General features: G+C 38.0%; 1 protein-coding gene across 1 annotated transcript in view; it reads left to right on the top strand.

Moving 5' to 3' along the window:
- LOC130198242 (collagen alpha-1(IX) chain-like) overlaps positions 1-16,580 on the top strand; it is a 31,156-nt gene that overhangs the window by 12,799 nt on the left and 1,777 nt on the right. The window contains exons 15-35 of the mRNA XM_056421391.1: positions 273-311; positions 1,124-1,180; positions 1,854-1,907; positions 2,218-2,271; positions 9,008-9,061; positions 9,141-9,194; positions 9,311-9,364; positions 10,021-10,074; positions 10,159-10,212; positions 10,308-10,361; positions 11,758-11,802; positions 12,228-12,281; positions 12,379-12,432; positions 12,556-12,609; positions 14,560-14,631; positions 14,727-14,762; positions 14,842-14,886; positions 14,977-15,009; positions 15,108-15,254; positions 16,004-16,058; positions 16,178-16,372. Coding sequence (XP_056277366.1) covers positions 273-311; positions 1,124-1,180; positions 1,854-1,907; positions 2,218-2,271; positions 9,008-9,061; positions 9,141-9,194; positions 9,311-9,364; positions 10,021-10,074; positions 10,159-10,212; positions 10,308-10,361; positions 11,758-11,802; positions 12,228-12,281; positions 12,379-12,432; positions 12,556-12,609; positions 14,560-14,631; positions 14,727-14,762; positions 14,842-14,886; positions 14,977-15,009; positions 15,108-15,254; positions 16,004-16,058; positions 16,178-16,372 — 1,318 coding nt within the window. The remainder of the gene's footprint in view (positions 1-272; positions 312-1,123; positions 1,181-1,853; positions 1,908-2,217; positions 2,272-9,007; positions 9,062-9,140; positions 9,195-9,310; positions 9,365-10,020; positions 10,075-10,158; positions 10,213-10,307; positions 10,362-11,757; positions 11,803-12,227; positions 12,282-12,378; positions 12,433-12,555; positions 12,610-14,559; positions 14,632-14,726; positions 14,763-14,841; positions 14,887-14,976; positions 15,010-15,107; positions 15,255-16,003; positions 16,059-16,177; positions 16,373-16,580) is intronic.

Below are 16,580 nucleotides of genomic sequence, written 5' to 3'. Positions count from 1 at the left end.
TCTGGCCAAATCTAAAACGAGGCAGCTGATTGGCTCATGCCAAAATTGACAACAAAATGCCTGTTCATGTAATCTCAATATCAGGATATTAATCCACCGCCTTTTAATCTGTGGTGCACACTGTGGTGGTGGTGTGGGGGAGGGGGTGCGGGGGAGGGGTCTCTTTCTTCCTCATTTCCTCTCTGGGTTTGGTTTCTGCTGGTGGATTTGAGAGGACATCTAAGCTCCGCCCCCCCGCCGCTGTCCTTAGATGTCCCTCTGCTGTGTTTCAGGGGCCGCCTGGTGCCGGCCTGGAGGGGACCGGGGAGCCCGTGAGTGACGCTTTGGTTTCCTTTGGTTTCTTTTGGTTTCTTTTGGTTTGTGGGCTGCATGGCGTTTGGGTTTTGCGGTGAAGGTGTGATTTCTAATAAAATGGATGTTCATTAAAGTCGTGAGGTTCTCTGATGGTTTGAGTCTGTTTCCTCCCCCTCCTCCCCTTCCTCCCCTTCCTCCCCCTCCTCCCCCTCATCCCCTTCCTTCCCATCCTTCCCTTCCTCCCCTTCCTCCCCATCCTCCCCTTCCTCCCCCTCATCCCCTTCCTCCCCATCCTCCCCTTCCTCCCCATCCTCCCCCTCCTCCCCATCCTCCCATTCCTTCCCGTCCTTCCCGTCTTTCCCTTCCTCCCCATCCTCCCCTTCCTTCCCGTCCTTCCCGTCTTTCCCTTCCTCCCCATCCTCCCCTTCCCTTCCCTCCCTTCCCTCCCTTCCCTTCCTCTCCCCTTCCTCCCCTCATCCCCTTCCTCCCATCCTCCCTCCTCCTCCCCTCCTCCCCTTCCTTCCCATCCTCCCCTTCCTCCCCTTCCTCCCTCTCCTCCCCTTCCTCCCTCTCCTCCCCTCATCCCTTCCTTCCGTCCTTCCTCCCCCTCCTCCCCATCCTCCCCATCCTCCCCTTCCTTCCCGTCCTTCCCGTCCTTCCCATCCTCCCCATCCTTCCCTTCCTCCCCTTCCTTCCCATCCTTCCCTTCCTCCCCTTCCTCCCCCTCATCCCCTTCCTCCCCTTCCTCCCCTCCCCCCCTCCCCATCCTTCCCGTCCTTCCCATCCTCCCCATCCTTCCCTTCCTCCCCTTCCTTCCCATCCTTCCCAGTGTCCTGCCGCCTGCCCTGCTGGTCGACAGGGGTTGTCCGGGCTTCCAGGGGCGAAGGTAAGAAACACATTATATGATAGTGTTATTTAGTTTGGAGTTCCTATATATTTCTATGATTCCTGTATATTCCTATATATTCCTCTATATACTTCCTCTATATATTTCCTCTATATACTTCCTATATATATACTTCCTATATATACTTCCTGTATATTCCTTTATATTCTTCTTATATACTTCCTATAGACTTCCTAGATATACTTATTGTATATTCCTATATATACCTATATATTCTTCCTATATATACATATATTCGTATATATATATTCCTATATATACTTATATATAATTCCTATATATTCTTCCTATATATACTTCCTATATATACCTATATATTCTTCCTATATATATGTATATATACTTCCTATATATACCTATATATTATTCATATATATAATTCCTATATATACCTAGATATTATTCCTATATATATGTATATATACTTCCTATATATACCTAGATTTTATTCATATATATTCTTCCTATATATTCCTATATATACCTATATATTCTTCCTATATATATTTATATATACTTCCTATATATACCTATATATTCTTCCTATATATTCCTATATATACCTATATATCATTCCTATAAATACTTCCTATATATTCCTAGAGTCCATATAATCAAGTATTTCTAAACCTGTCTTTGATGATGCGTTCAGGGACATGCGGGTCTGGCTGGTGAACCCGGAACGGACGGAGCGGCTGGAGAAAAGGTAGGGCGTGTGAAACTATGATATTTAATATCCTCCACACTCACACACTCTGCTTCCAGTAACAGGTGGTGTGTGTGTGTGTGTGTGTGTGTGTGTGTGTGTGTGTGTGTGTGTGTGTGTGTGTGTGTGTGTGTGTGTGTGTGTGTGTGTGTGTGTGTGTGTGTGTGTGTGTGTGTGTGTGTGTGTGTGTGTGGAAAGAGATGGAGAACAACCCCCGCCACACACACACGTGGTTTGATTGCAGCCTGTAAACAGATTAATATGATTATTTCACGCAACTTGATTAATTTTTTTTCTTCTTCGACCTCAGGGAGAAGCTGGAGAGCAAGGTGGTATGGGGCCAGCCGGACGGATGGGAGATGATGTGAGGAACATATATATGTATATATATATATATATATATATATATATATATACATACAATCATACCATCATATAAAACACATTCATACCACATATGAATAATATAATGTGTTATTATTCAGCTGTATGCTACTCAATGAGAGGTGTATATATATGTATGTATATATATAAATACATATTAAATATATATATATATATATTTAATATATATATTTACATATATATTTTATATATTTAATCTATAAATATATATATTGATATATATTTATATATTAAATATACAGTATATATGTATATATACATATATATATATATATATAAATAGATGTATATATAAGTATAATCTATATATAATATATATATATTATATATTTAAATAAATATATTTATAAATAAATAAATATATTTAGGTATAAATAAATAAATATATTACCAAATATATAAAACATTTTATATATTAAATGTATGTACATATATATTTATGCATGTATATATACATATATATCATATATGTATTAAATATAAAATATATGTGTATATGGACGTGTATATATTTGTATATATATGTACATATTAGGGCTGTGAAACGATTAAAAATTTTAATCGGGTTCATCACAGGTTTTTGTGGATTAATCATGATTAATCACATATTACCGATATTCTCGGTATATTTTGTGAGAACATAGAGATTTATGACAAAAGACGGATATATACATTTATACATTCTTCTATACAATGGTGCTGCAACCCAGCAGTTATTTAGCAGTTTTCTTCCATATGGAACATTAATACATCTTCATCCTAAACAGAATGTTTAACCCTCCTGTTACCTTTCGGGTCAATTTGACCCCATTCAATGTTTAATGTCGGTGTTCTTTGGGGTCAATTTGACCCCAGGCTGTTTTTCACTGTGTCAAACATATAAGAAATATCAACTTTTGTATTTATTTAAAGGGATATTTAGGTAGTCAACAAACAAACATAAAGTACCTCACACTTAAACTTGAGAAGCAATATTAATTCTAATAATTTTCTGGAGGTTTTAATTGCTGGGGTCAAATTGACCCCGAGGGTAAAATATGTTAGTAAATGTAAAGGTAACAGGAGGGTTAAACAGAACATTTTTCTCTTGTTTGTCAACCATTCAATTCAATTCAATTCAGTTTATTTGTATAGCCCAATTTCACAAATTACAAATTTGTCTCGGAGTGCTTTACAATCTGTACACATAGACATCCCTGCCCCAAAACCTCACATCGGACCAGGAAAAACTCCCAAATAACCCTTCAGGGGGAAAAAAAGGGAAGAAACCTGGAGGAGAGCAACAGAGGAGGATCCCTCTCCTAGGATGGACAGATGCAATAGATGTAATGTGTACAGAAGGACAGATTTAGAGTTAAAATACATTCAATGAATATGACAGAGTGTATGAATAGTTCATAGTAGGCATATTCCACGATGGAGACCTCCACGATCCATCAGGCAGATGGCGGTGGGGAGGAGGAGGGCGGAGTCTCAACAGGACAGTGGCGTAGTCATGAGCAGGAATTCCACGACCCAGACGATCCATCAGGCAGATAGGATCTATGCCGTCTCATAGGGTCCGATGACCCCATGAGACGTAAAGTCAAAAGGACTTCCGGGAGAAAGCAGAGTTAGTAACGTGTGATTGAGAGATGAAAATTCATCCTTAAGGAGAGAAAAAGAGGAGATAGGTACTCAGTGCATCCTAAACGTCCCCGGCAGCTATAAGCCTATAGCAGCATATCAAGGGGCTGGACCAGGGCAAACCTGATTCAGCCCTAACTATAAGCTCTGTCAAAGAGGAAGGTCTTAAGTCTACTCTTAAACGAGGTGACTGTGTCTGCCTCCCGGACTGAAATTGGAAGCTGGTTCCATAAAAGAGGAGCTTGATAACTAAAGGCTCTGGCTCCCATTCTACTTTTTAAGACTCTAGGAACTACAAGTAGTCCCGCATTTAGTGAGCGTAGCTCTCTAGTGGGGCAATATGGTACGACAAGCTCCTTAAGATATGATGGAGCATCACCAATCAAGGCTTTGTAGGTTAAGAGAAGAATTTTAAAAGTGATTCTTGATTTTACTGGGAGCCAGTGCAGAGCAGCTAGTGCAGGAGTGATGTGATCTCTTTTCTTAGTTTTAGTGAGAACACGAGCTGCAGCATTCTGGATCAACTGGAGGGACCTAAGAGATTTATTAGAGCAGCCTGCTAATAAGGAGTTGCAGTAATCCAGTCTCAAGTAACGAAGCGTGAACCAATTTTTCTGCATCTTTTGAGACAAGATGTGCCTGATTTTGAAATATTACGTAGATGAAAGAATGCAGTCCTTGAGATTTGCTTTACGTGGGAGTTAAAGGACAAGTCCCGATCAAAGATAACGCCAAGATTCTTTACAGTGGTGTTGGATGCCAGGGCAATGCCGTCTACAGAATCCACATCACCAGATAATTGATCTCTGAGGTGCTCAGGGCCGATTAAAATTACTTGGTTTTGTCTGAGTTTAACATCAAGAAGTTGCAGGTCATCCATGTTTTATGTCTTTAAGACATGCTTGAATTTTACAGAGTTGGTTGCTCTCCTCTGGTTTTATCGATAAATATAGTTGAGTGTCATCTGCATAACAATGAAAGTTTATGGAGTGTTTCCTGATAATATTGCCCAAAGGAAGCATGTATAAGGTAAATAAAATTGGTCCAAGCACAGAACCTTGTGGAACTCCGTGATTAACGTTGGTGGTTATCGAGGCGTCATCGTTTACAAATACAAACTGAGATCGATCTGATAAATAGGATTTAAACCAAATTAGTGCCGTGCCTGAAATGCCAATCGACTGCTCCAGTCTCTGTAACAGGATGTCATGGTCAATGGTGTCGAATGCAGCACTAAGGTCTAACAAGACCAGGACAGAGAGGAGTCCTTTATCTGCTGCCATTAAGAGGTCATTTGTAATTTTCACCAGTGCCGTCTCGGTGCTGTGGTGTTTTCTAAATCCTGATTGAAATTTCTCAAATAAACTATTATGATGTAGAAAGTCGCACAACTGATTTGCGACCACTTTCTCAAGGATCTTGGAGAGGAAGGGGAGGTTAGAGATCGGTCTGTAGTTAGCCAATACCTCTGGATCCAGAGTGGGCTTCTTCAGGAGAGGTTTAATAACAGCCACCTTGAAGGAGTGTGGTACGTGGCCTGTTAGCAGAGACACATTGATAATATCTAATAGAGAGCCGCCAATTAAAGGCAAAACGTCTTTAAGCAGCCTCGTCGGGATGGGGTCCAAGAGACAGGTAGGCGTGTTCAAGTAGAAACCGTTGAAAATAATTGGTCACGGTTGATAGGAGAAAATCCTCCAAATATACACCAGGGCATACAGCGGTTTCCAAGGCCATTCCACTTGAGAACAGATTGGCACTGGTTATGGGCAAGAGATTATTAATCTTGTCCCTAATAGTTAAAATCTTTTCATTAAAGAAGTTCATAAAGTCATTACCACTAAGGTTTATAGGAATGCTCGGCTCCACAGAGCTGTGACTCTCTGTCAGCCTGGCTACAGTGCTGAAGAGAAACCTGGGGTTGTGTTCATTTTTCTATTATTGATGAGTAATAGGCTGCTCTGGCATTACGGAGGGCCTTCTTATATGTTTTAAGACTATCTCGCCAAACTAAGCGGGATTCTTCGAGATTAGTTGAACGCCATATGCGTTCAAGCTTTCGTGACGTCTGCTTCACTTTGCGGATCTGAGGGTTATACCAGGAGCAAACCTCCTCTTCCTCACTGTCTTCTTCTTCAGAGGGCTATCGAGTCCAGTGTCATTCTCAGAGAGCCTATGGCACTGTCAACAAGATGATCAATCTGGGACGGACTAAAGTTAGACCAGGAGTCCTCTGTTATATTGAGACGTGGTATCGAATCAAATACAGAAGGAATCGCTTCTTTAAATTTAGCTACAGCACTATCAGTTAGACATCTAGTGTAGAAACTTTTGACTAACGGAGTACACTCCGGTAGTATAAATTCAAAAGTTATGAGGTTGTGGTCTGACAGAAGAGGATTCTGTGGGAAGACGTTCAAATGCTCAATGTCAACGCCATAAGTAAGAACAAGATCAAGCGTGTGGCCAAAGCTGTGAGTGGGTTTCTGTACTCTCTGACAGAAGCCAATCGAGTCCAACAAGGAGATGAATGCAGCACTAAGGCAATCATTATCAACATCCACATGGATATTAAAATCTCCAACAATAATAACTTTATCGGTTTTAAGAACCAAACTTGATATAAATTCTGAGAATTCAGATATAAACTCTGAATATGGACCTGGTGGCCGGTACAGAATCACAAATCGAATTGGCTGTAGTGTTTTCCAGGTTGGATGTGAAAGACTAAGAACAAGGCTTTCAAATGAGGTGTAGTGTAATTTTGGTTGAGGATTAATTAATAGGCTCGATTCAAAGATGGCTGCTACTCCACCTCCTCGACCGGTGCCTCGAGGAATGTGAGTATTAATATGACTTGGAGGAGTCGATTCATTCAGGCAGACATATTCTTCATGGCTCAGCCAGGTTTCAGTTAGGCAACATAAATCAATGTGATTATCTGATATTAAATCATTCAGTAACACAGCTTTAGATGACAGAGATCGAATATTTAGGAGACCACATTTAATAGACCTATTTTGTTGCACTGCTGAAATAATTGTGTTAACTTGTATAAGGTTATTGTGTACGACTCCTCTTCTGCTTACTTTTGATTTATTTAATTGAAGTGGCCGTGGGACAGACACAGTCTCTACTCTAAAGTCAAGGGTGGGTAACTGCTCGAATGGAAGAGCAGAGAAGGGTGTTAAACTACAACTCTGCTCCCGGTTCCTGATCTGAACCCTGGGTTGTCATAGATTAAGTCCGGTGATCAACTTGGTCATATTCGCAGAAATGAGACGCTCCGTCCAACGTGGGATGAATGCCGTCTCTCCTCATCAGATCAGGTTTTCCCCAGAAAGTCTTCCAGTTGTCTACGTAGCCCACATTATTCGCTGGGCACCACCTCGACAGCCAGCGGTTGAAAGACGACATTCGGCTATACAATTCGTCTGTCTGCAAATTTGGGAGAGGGCCAGAGAAAATTACGGTGTCCGACAACGTCTTGGCACACACCGATTCCACATTAATTTTAGTGACTTCCGAGCGGCGGGCTCGGCGTCATTACCACCGGCGTGTATTACAATCTGACTGTATCTCCGCTTATCCTTAGCCAGCAGCTTCAAACAAGACTCCACGTCGCCCGCTCTGGCCCCCGGGAGGCACACGACTCTGGTCCGTGGCTTCGCTATTTTCACGTTCCTGACTATAGAGCTCCCGATAACCAGGGTGTGTTCCTCAGCGGGTGTGTCGCTGAGCAGGCAAAACTGGTTCATAACGTGAAGTGGTTGGTGCACAGCGGGCTTCTGTGTAGACTTACGACTCCTGCGAACAGTTACCCAACCATCCGGCTGCACGGTTACCGCCGGGGCACAGCTAACAGCTGACTGTAGCTCCGCGCCGACTACGGGAGAGGGCGGGCTAACTAGCATAGCTGTCTGAGCTTCGATAGCGCGGAGCCGTGCATCTAACCCACTTAGACCTGCCTCCAACCTAGCAAATAAACTACACTTGTTGCATGTATCGTTATCATTAAGGGAGGCAGGGGGGTAACTATACATGAGACACACTGAGCAAGAGGGAGCGGGAGGGAGAGAAGAAGAAGTCATGCTCGCTGTTGAGCTGGCAACCAAAGCTTACCGGAAGAGTGAGATGATGCGTTCAGGAGCAGCTGGGAAAATTCCACAATTAACTCCACAATGATACAATCTAAAGGCCTCTAGTCTTCCTCTAGCAGCCGCTGAGGCAAACTGACTGTGTGGGTTTTCTTCATGAACTGGGCCGTGATGAAAGGGACGGCGGGGACACCGCTGCAAAGCTGAAACCTCACCGGCCCGGACAGGTGGACAGATTGACAAGTGACTTTTTTTTTGCTCGGTCCCGATGCGGCGCGGAGCTCTGTGGCGCGAGACGGAGATCGATAAGTGTTAACGCAACGCGAAGAGACAGAAATGACATGCTGCTGTGGAGATACGATCAACAACAGACGTTTAGTTGAATAAAAGAACAAAGACGTGCTCTAGAGAACATGTCAGGGGGCGGGCCAATCTCTTTAATGTCATGCGATCTATCAACACTACGCCGCGATCGACTGGCAGGTCGCGATCGACGTGTTGAGACCCTGATCTACAGGAAGTAGAAGTCGTAACAAGGTTTCCGTAGGTGAACCTGCGGAAGGATCATTACCGATGAACAGACCGTCTGCATGAGAGCGGACAGAGTTCAGATTGAAGTGGTGTGTTGGAAGCTCATTTTGCAAGTGACTTTTTTTCGTCCCGATGTGCGCGCACACGCCGGCATCCGAGCTCTGCGGCGCGCGAGACGGAGATCGGAGTCGTGTTAACGCGACACTAGAGACAGAATGACATGCTGCTGGAGAGACGACCAACAACAGACGGATTGGAAGCTCATTCTGCGCATGCGTTAAATGCGTTAAAAATAAAAACTAGTTAAACCTGTAATTGAATTAACTGAGTTAACGCGTTATTTTTCACAGCACTAGTACATATATATTAAATATATACATACATACATATATTTAATATATAATAGATATATAGATATGAATGTGTGTTTTATCTTTTCAGGGGCAAAGGGGTCCGATTGGGTTTCCCGGTACTTTGGGGGAAAAGGGAGACAGAGTAAGTTCATCACGTCTTTTTCTCAAAACCAGTAAAGTTCATATATTCACTGACTCTGTTTCCTCCTCTCTGCTCCCAGGGGCCTCCTGGTTTCAACGGGGTCCCCGGGCCGACCGGCCCCCCCGGAGCTCCCGTAAGACCCTCAGTCTGATCCTCTCGACGCCCTCGTGGTCTCTGGGACCAGGATGTGAATGACCTCTAACTCTGACCCCTAACTCTGACCCCTAACTCTCTGGTCTCTCCCCTCAGGGTGTGGAGGGGGTCCGTGGACGTCAAGGTCTGGAAGGGCCCGGCGGGGACGAGGTGAGTTCTCACTTTTATTTCGACGTCCGGATTATATCAGGGGAGGAAATTTACATATTTATTAGGAGGCAGTTTTTTCCCCACTGACTGAAATCCAGAAGCATTTAAACATAAATTGGGGCACTTTTTGAAAACTTGGGAAATAACATTTAACCTTTGTTCAAAAATAATAAATATACTTAATTAGGTTTACAGGATATGAGCAGTTGTCATAGAAATGGCAAAAATAAGACAATTAGGCAATAATAAGACTATTAGACAGAAATCTATAGATTTAAAGTGTTTTCAGAGATTTATTTGAACAAAAATCAAACAGAAAACATAAATTAGACAATCATATTACATTTTATTTTCATTTCTTTGTGGTTATTTATTGTTATAATTTTTTTTCAAACAACTATTAACAATTACAACTTATTTATGTGTTTTTTTATCATTAAAAAAAATATATTTATTGATTTGTGTGTGTACTTACCAAGTACAGATGCTATTAAAATTATCTAAATTATTAGAGGAAATTATGGGTTCATTTTTAACCCCTCTCTCAGTGATATCAGGGGCACAATTATGTTTTTTAATCATACTTCGGGCAGTTCTGCCCTTTGACCTCGTGTGTTTGCGACGCCGTCTCAGAGGAACGTTTCTTATTAAATTAGGGTGCTGTGGGACCTCAAGGAGAGCGAGGCGCTACGGGGGAGAAAGGAGACACCGTGAGTACGCTGGCGGAGGAAATTATGCATTCATATTTTAATATTTTCATTGTATCTGGGTCATAACTGTTCGTGACGTTACAGGGAGCGTCTGGTAAAGATGGTTTAGACGGACTTCCTGGATCCGATGGAGCCAAGGTGACGCAAACATTCTTTTGTTCCAGTATTTAATTTTTTATTTAATTTTTGTATTAATTATAATTTTTGTCTGTATATAATCCTCTACTCCACAGGGAGAGGCGGGCGCTGCTGGAGCTCAAGGTGTCAGAGGGATTGTGGGTATTCCAGTAAGTTCAACTTCATTTTCATTCAATTCATTGGCTTTATATATATTTATATTTATTTATATGTATTTATTCATATATATTGATGTATATATATATATATATATTTACATTTATTTATTTATATTTATATATATATATATATTTATCTATTTATTCATATATATATGTATTTATCTATTTATTTATATTTATTTATTTATATATTTACACATATATATATATATATATATATGTTTTAATTATGTGATGTAAAGTGTCTTTGAGTACCCTTTTAAAGTGCTATATAAATTAAATGCATTATAATTATTAGTATATATAAATATTTATATATACATATATTTTACTATTGACTTGACTATTTGGACATATATTACATATATTACGAGAACCTTTTATGGATTTCTTTTAACGTGTGAAATATTTTTTTACACACTATATTATTATCTTTTTACAGCTTAAAAAAAAAATCTATACCATAACTTTTCTAAACATACAGTACTAGGACTTTTAGGGTATGGTATTAGTTATTTTTTTATATACTGTACTATGATTTTATTTCGACAAATAATGACACATTTTCTTTCAGAAATATTCATATTATACACACAATATTATATACAGGACTGTCTCAGAAAATTAGAATATTGTGATGAAGTTCTTTATTTTCTGTAATGCAATTAAAAAAACAAAAATGTCATGCATTCTGGATTCATTACAAATCAACTGAAATATTGCAAGCCTTTTATTCTGATTTATTGCTGATTATGGCTTACAGCTTAAGAAAACTCAAATATCCTATCTCTAAATATTAGAATATCATGAAAAAGTATACTAGTAGGGTATTAAACAAATCACTTGAATTGTCTAATTAACTCGAAACACCTGCAAGGGTTTCCTGAGCCTTGACAAACACTCAGCTGTTATAAATCTTTTTTTTTACTTGGTCTGAGGAAATATTAAAATTTTATGAGATAGGATTTTAGAGTTTTCTTAAGCTGTAAGCCATAATCAGCAATATTAAAAAAAATAAAAGGCTTGCAATATTTCAGTTGATTTGTAATGAATCCAGAATGCATGACATTTTTGTTTTTTTAATTGCATTACAGAAAATAAAGAACTTTATCACAATATTCTAATTTTCTGAGACAGTCCTGTATTTCTAATAAATATAATAAAGTAAAGGTCAATAAAACATTCAATGAAACCAGCAGCAGGAAGGAGAACCTGTGAGTGTGTGAGTGGACGACACCGTGCTCCTCCAACAGGTGTATCCATGACCACCTACATGACCTCCTGACCTTTCCACTCTTGATCTTAGAGAATTATCTTAGTTACCCATCCGAGTTCTTCTTCTACATATTATTGTACGTCTTCACACGCCGTGTTGTGGTTCCAGGGTCTGCCGGGAAAGCAGGGGCTCGTCGGACCCGCCGGTCCACAGGTACGCTGCAAAATCATCTTCTATTTATTGAGTTGAGCCAAAATGTTATTAAAAATGTGGTTTAATTTATTTTAACCGACTTTTCTTTAAAAAAATGTTTTAAACATAACAATAGATTTTTTTATACAGTAACTTTCTTTTTAGATTTTCTTTTAATTTCTTTCTTTAATTGTCTTGGTACACCTGATATTCAGGTATACAGTGTATACAACAACACACAAACAACAACAAAGCTCAAATGGTGCTCACTAGAAGAACAAAAAAAATTGACCAAAAAAAAGTATAATAATGAATAGATTGAATTTAAAAAATAGTAAAATACAAATATTAGAAATAAATTAAAATAATTATTTTATTTTCTCTCAACCGGACTAAACTAATAGAAGTTTAAAAACTAAAGATTCCCATGTTTTTTTGTTATCCAGGGTGAAGCCGGTGAAGAGGGGGCCGTCGGGCCGGTTGGACTTCCTGGAAAGATCGTGAGAATCTCCCATCATGCATCTGGGTTCATCTGTTACGTTGACGCCCGCCTGTCACTTAAAATTGTTTAAAAACCCGACATCTGTGTTCCTATAGGGCGAGGCGGGAAGTGACGGAGAGGACGGGAAGCCAGGAGACAAAGGAGCCAACGTGAGGAAGCATCCAGAGAGATTTATATTTATATTTGTTGATGTTTCGGGTTTATTAATATGACTAAAGTTGATTTGCAAACTGCAGGTGTTTTGTTAACTCTATTTTTAATTAATTTTCCAGGGGGAAGCAGGAAAACAAGGACCAGTGGGCGCCGCTGGTCCTCCAGGCATCCATGTGAGACGCGTTGATTATTGATATGAAGTTCCATAAACTGAGACTTTGATAAACCATAATTAAAAAACAATGTATAACAGCCAACATGCTTTAGGAAACAGTTTAATGCTTATGATGAAGATCATTTACAGAAACAAAATATATGGATTTGTGTTGAATACGTGTTTATAACATAAAACATATATAACATGTTTATAAAATGTATATAACAAGTATATAAATCGTATATAAAACATAAGAGATATAGAACGTATATAACATATGAAACCTATATAACATGTGTATACAATGTATATATAACATGTATATAAAACATATATAAAAGGTATATAACGTGTATATAAAACATATATAAAATATATAAAACATATAACATGTATATAAAACGTATATAACATGTATACAAAACATATATAACAAATTAAAACATATATAATGTATATAAAACGTATATAACATATATAAAACGTAAATAACGTGTATATAAAACATATAATACATATAAAACGTATATAACATGTATATAAAACATATATAAAATATATAAAACATATATAATACATATAAAACGTATATAACATGTATATAAAACATATATAAAATATATTAAACATATATATTATATAGAAAACGTATATAACATGTATATAAAACATATATAACATGTATAGAAACGTATATAACATGTATATAAAACATATATAAATGTACATAAGCGTATATAACATTTATATAAACGTATATAACATGTATATAAAACATATATAAATGTACATAAGCGTATATAACATTTATATAAACGTATATAACATGTATATAAAACATATATAAATGTACATAAGCGTATATAACATTTATATAAATGTATATAACATGTATATAAAACATATATAACATTTATATGAATGTATATAACATGTATATAAACATATATAACATGTATATAAATATATATATAACATATATAAATGTATATAACATGTATATAAATGTATATAACATGTATATAAACATATATAACATGTATATAAACATATATTACATTTATATAAATATATATAACATATATAAATGTATATAAATATATATAACATATATAAATGTATATAACATGTATATAAACGTATATAACATGTATATAAATGTATATAACATGTATATAAATATATATAACATATATATATATATATGTCTATGACATATATAAACTTATGTAACATGTATATAAAACATATATAACATGTATATAAACATATATAACGTATATATAAACATATATAACATGTATATAAATGTATATAACATGTATATACATGTCTATGACATATATAAAGGTATATAAGATGTATATAAAACATATAGAAACGTATATAACATGTATATAAACATATACAACATGTATATAATTATATATAACACATATAAATGTATATAAATGTATATAACATGTATATAAACGTATATAACATGTATATAAACGTATATAACATGTATATACATGTCTGACATATATAACATGTATATAAATGTATATAACATGTATATACATGTCTATGACATATATAAACTTATGTAACATGTATATAAAACATATATAACATGTATATAAACGTATATAACATATATAAACGTATATAACATGTATATAAACGTATATAACATGTATATACATGTCTGACATATATAAACGTATATAACATGTATATAAAACATATATAACATGTATAGAAACGTATATAACATATATATAAACATATACAACATGTATATCATTATATATAAATGTATATAACATGTATATAAACGTATATAACATGTATATAAACATATATAACATATATACATATATATAACATGTATATAAACGTATATAACATGTATATAAACATATATAACATGTATATAAACGTATATAAAACATATATAACGTATATAAACGTGTATTTCCAGGGGGACAAAGGAGACAAAGGTTACACCGGCGCTGGCGGTCTGAAGGGTCATCCCGGACACAAAGGGGATCAGGTCAGACTAATCTCTTTTATTTTACCAACGTTACTTAAAAACATCCATAATGATAAGAAATGCCTCACAGTAAATGTCTCACGTGTTGTGTTCAGGGGCCCATCGGACCAATGGGACCGACAGGGGGGGTGGTAAGCACCATTATAATCGCAGTTTATATTAAAAAATGTACATTATTGACACTTTCATAGCTGTAATCTGTGTGAACAGGGGGACACAGGCATGATGGGAGATGCAGGGGTCAAGGGCGACCAGGTATGTGACGCCGGATATTATTTATGTACTCGCGTCTGTTGAGAATAAAACCTTTGATAGAAATTCCACTAACCTTTGGTGTGTTTTCAGGGCCCACCCGGTGTAACTGGAGTCAAAGGAGAGGTATTACACTTGTGTTCCAAGCTTTTCCCTTGTAAAATCACACAGAAATGAATAATTGAGATGGTCATTACTTGTTCTTTTGTGTTTTATCTTCAAAGCGTGGCGAGAAGGGCCTTCGAGGAGCCACGGGAGACGAGGGCCGACCGGGCCAGACGGGCCACGAGGGCCTGGCCGGTCCGATGGGCGCTCGGGGGCTGGACGGTGAACCGGGCCTGCCTGGATCATCCGGACCCAGAGGGCTACCTGTAAGTGTCCAGTGTGCATGTGCCAGGGTTCATACGCTCATGGGAAACCTGGAGAAGGCATTGCCTTTTGAAATAGTCATTTCCAGGCCTGGAAAAGTTCATGAAATTTTTTTTATCCTTAAAGTTTTAGAAAAGTCCTGGAAAATTGTTATTTTCATATGTTAATTTTCGAGTAAAAGAATAAACATTTATATAAATATTTATTCTTTTAATCAGACTATTGCCTCTCATTCATTTGTGTCATTAAGGTTTATACTTGTGTATACACGGAGATTTCACAAGTCATAGAAATTTGGTTTAAAGTCATGGAAAGGTCATGGAAAGGTCATGGAAATTCATTGGCCAACATGTGTAGGAACCCTGATGTACAGTATACATTACATACATGACTTTTGGTTTAAGACTATAATTCCATCGACTTTTGGTGTAATTTGTACTAATAAGCTAATATTAGCATGCATAAAATGTGTCCAGTATACATGTTCAGTAGATACATATATACACATTACCTACATGACTTTTGTTTTAAGACCATAATTCCATAATTTGTGCTAATTAGCTCATGTTAGCATACAAACAATGGTGCGAACACTGAACTTACCCCAAATTGCCCAAAATTGGATTTACGATTTGATTCATATCTCTGTTTAAGCCATCGTGAGTCTGTTAGCGCACTCGGCTCACGTGTGGTCGGCTAACGCATACTCGGCTAACGCGTGCAGCGTTAACGTTCATTCGTTCGTTCACAGGGCCCGAAAGTGAACGACGAGAAGCTTCGGCAAATGTGCTCCGCCGTAGTCGAAGGTTTGTTTACTTTGATTTGACTTTCATAACTGAATTTAATAACAATGAACCCACGAGACAATACATCGCGGCTACTTTCCTGGTTTCAAGCCGATTTGTGTTGCTCTCTATCCTCGTAGAACAACTGGCAGAGTTCATGAAAGAGTTCCTGAAGAAGCCGGCAGCCATCGGTTCCCCCGGTACCGTTGGACCAGCGGGACTTCCCGGTCCCGCCGGTCCTGCCGGGGTCCCGGGAGCGGCGGGGCCTCCGGGGCTGAACGGCGCCAAAGGACATCACGGCTTTTATGGACTTCCGGGCGCACCGGGCAAAAAAGGTCAGTGAGCCTTTATAAAATCCACTTTCTAAACTAAAATTTAGGCTGAACTACAACAAGGAAGTCTTCAGTGGAGCCTTAATTGGTTTTCAAATAATGTGTTTCACCAGCTATAGATGCTTCATTTTATTTCTTCATTTTCCTGGAGGGTATCCAGAGCTCATACAGTGGATGTAGAGGCAGGAAATTAAGTAAAGGCTTTAGAGAA

The sequence above is a fragment of the Pseudoliparis swirei genome, chromosome 1 (assembly GCF_029220125.1).
Source record: "Pseudoliparis swirei isolate HS2019 ecotype Mariana Trench chromosome 1, NWPU_hadal_v1, whole genome shotgun sequence".
NCBI lineage: Eukaryota > Metazoa > Chordata > Actinopteri > Perciformes > Liparidae > Pseudoliparis > Pseudoliparis swirei.
This window is presented reverse-complemented; position numbering and strand designations above follow the sequence as displayed.